General features: G+C 38.5%; 1 protein-coding gene across 1 annotated transcript in view; it reads right to left on the reverse strand.

Annotated features, from left to right (window-relative positions):
- The window catches only part of LOC106465849 (probable G-protein coupled receptor 158), a gene marked incomplete at its 3' end in the record, with an annotated part of 80,134 nt that overhangs the window by 36,812 nt on the left and 40,727 nt on the right, over window positions 1–2,595 (reverse strand). Inside the window, exon 5 of the mRNA XM_013926090.2 lies at window positions 2,158–2,514. Coding sequence (XP_013781544.1) covers window positions 2,158–2,514 — 357 coding nt within the window. The remainder of the gene's footprint in view (window positions 1–2,157; window positions 2,515–2,595) is intronic.

Raw genomic sequence — 2,595 nt, forward strand, 5'->3', positions numbered from 1 at the left:
TGGCCTTACACTGCTAAATTAGGGACGGCTAGCGCAGATAGCCCTCGTATAGCTTTGCGCGAAATCCATAACAAACAAACCAACAACCTTCTCTCTAGTCTAGCATTTCAAACTTCGGAACAGCTAGCGTAGCTCTTGTGTAATTTTGTGCCAATATCCGAAACAAGTAAAAACAATACTTAACATAATAATAAATTCCGCGCACGTAGACAAAGCCTACCCCGGCGGTTTGCGAACCTACAGCATGTGTATCAAGAGTTACTTACACATCAGGTTATTTACTGTGGCTCACAGCACTTCCATGTCAATTTACCAAATGATAACACAATAACTCCACTCTTCAAATACTTCAGTTAGGGTGACGTGTGTTACTAGATCTGTAGAACCATTTATATGGACCACAGTATCTAAGTATTGTACTGTAGATGGAACATAAACACGTTATAACTACTGTAACAATGGCATGTACTACATTACACTAATAAACCCAGGCCAAGCGTGGTTCAGTGTCTCACTGTTATAAAAATGTGCTCCGCACATAGGCGGATCGTCGTTGCTCTTCAAAAGTAATGGTAAATCCCACTATTCAGTCAGGCAAGAGTAGCCCCAGAGTTGGCGATGGTTACTGTTGACTAACTGTCTTATCTCTAGTTTATCAGCTCAAAATTCTATACTGCTATATGCAGAAAGTCAATTGTTTGTGAAGTTTTGCCCAAAATGTCTAGAATACAAACTATTTTCTTTACTCAATCAGGTGAGGGATTCAGATGAACGTTGTAATACTTATCCTGTTGAATCTCTTGTTATTGTGGTTACGTTTCTAACCTGAAGAATACCGCAAGATCGCTGATCAGGTTGAAACCACCAAATTTAGTAATTTTCACTCATTTTTTTATGTTGAAAACCTGATCCTTGAGAGACTGATTCCCAAACCCTTTCTCCCCAGCCCCCAAAACAATAACAACAAAAACGCCCAAGACAGTTAACCTAAGGTACTCATCCATAATTTTAATTCATATTGTAAACGTAATCTATATAAATATGTATAAAGCAGAGTTGTCCGTCTATCTGTCTGATGTAGCAAGTTGTTGTGAAGAGCTGGCTAAACTAATTCCAACGATATTTAGTAGATCTCACCTCATATACTGAGTTTAAATTGATAGACGAACGGTTCGCGTTTGGCGGCCATTTCAATTATGGTCAACTGAGCAAGGATTTCAGTATCGAAACACGTGGATCCAATACCACACGAAATTGACGTTTAGCACAAATACCTTTACATCAGACGAACGTATCGTGTATTATGGCTCCAATTAGTGAAAAAGGGCAGCCCACGCCCCCATTTATAACACCGAGTACAGTTGATAGTAACTTGATAAACAGAAACAATCTCAGTCTAGCCCAATTATTTATTTTCAGTCACATCAGCAACTTAAGTTACACTGAACGGAAAGCTTTACTCTTATTTCAGCAATAAAATAGTTAGCTGTTAGTTAGATAGGTTGACTCTTTAGAACTCTAGGCCAGATTAAAATTATTAAATGTCACCCAGTTGTCTGTCAGCCAGATAACATTTGCTTCGTTATAAACCAATGAGAAACACGTGGTGTAAACGGCATCTGTTAACAAACACGTTCTCTAGGTCAGCTTTCCACAGCTCGTGTTACTTACTTTATTATCTCTAAATTACAAGCAAAGGTTTATTACTTTATTCTCATTACTATATAGTGACGACAGTTTTGGACAGAGTAATTTCTTCAAAACAGACGATAGAAAACGTGACTTAGGTAATAAGGTAATCTTACTGACAACTGTCTATGTGTTTGCTTTATTACAAATTGTCACTAGGCCTAGCGATGACTGTTTTAAAACAATTTACGTTTTGAGGTAGTGCAACACCTGAAAATGTGTATCCAATTTTATAAAATTCCATCTTTTGTGTCGTTTCTCTCAAGTTTTTAACAATAGAAAAATTGTTTCGTCTTGCCTCCCACCTTTATGAGTTTTTTAAAACTGATCTGTTCGTCAGTACTCCTCCCGCGTTTGCACTGAAAGAAGAAATATTGGGTCTTGTAACTCTCCTCTTATGGGTTTTTAAACTGGTCTTTTTCTCGATTCGTCTCCCGTGTTTCTAACAATACGAATATGGGTTCTTACCTTTGACTTCCTCAGTCGAAAGACAACAACAAGGAGGACAACGGTGATAGTGGTACAGAAACTTTGAAGCCCGAGGGCAAAACTTCTGAGAATAATGTTGTATTCTACAGTGCACGGGCTGTCGTCTTCACAGCTAGGGCAGCCAGGCTTACACGGGAGACACATGAAGCTATCTGGGTATCTGGTGTCGTCCTTCGTTCTTGGATTGTCATCTAATAAGCTAGCCACGAAAAAGCTTTCGATCACTGTGCCTTCGAAATAGTCCACGGACTTATTGGGTAGAGGAAAATAATATCCTTCTCTACAACGGCACTTGTATGCTCCTCGTCGAAATCCCATCCCAGATATAGGAATACACTGAAAAAAACAAAAAAAAAACAAGAACAATTCGATCCCAGATATAGGAATACACTGAAAAAAAAACAAGAATAATTCGAT

This window comes from Limulus polyphemus, unplaced genomic scaffold (genome assembly GCF_000517525.1).
Source record: "Limulus polyphemus unplaced genomic scaffold, Limulus_polyphemus-2.1.2 Scaffold2072, whole genome shotgun sequence".
NCBI classification, from domain to species: Eukaryota; Metazoa; Arthropoda; class Merostomata; order Xiphosura; family Limulidae; genus Limulus; species Limulus polyphemus.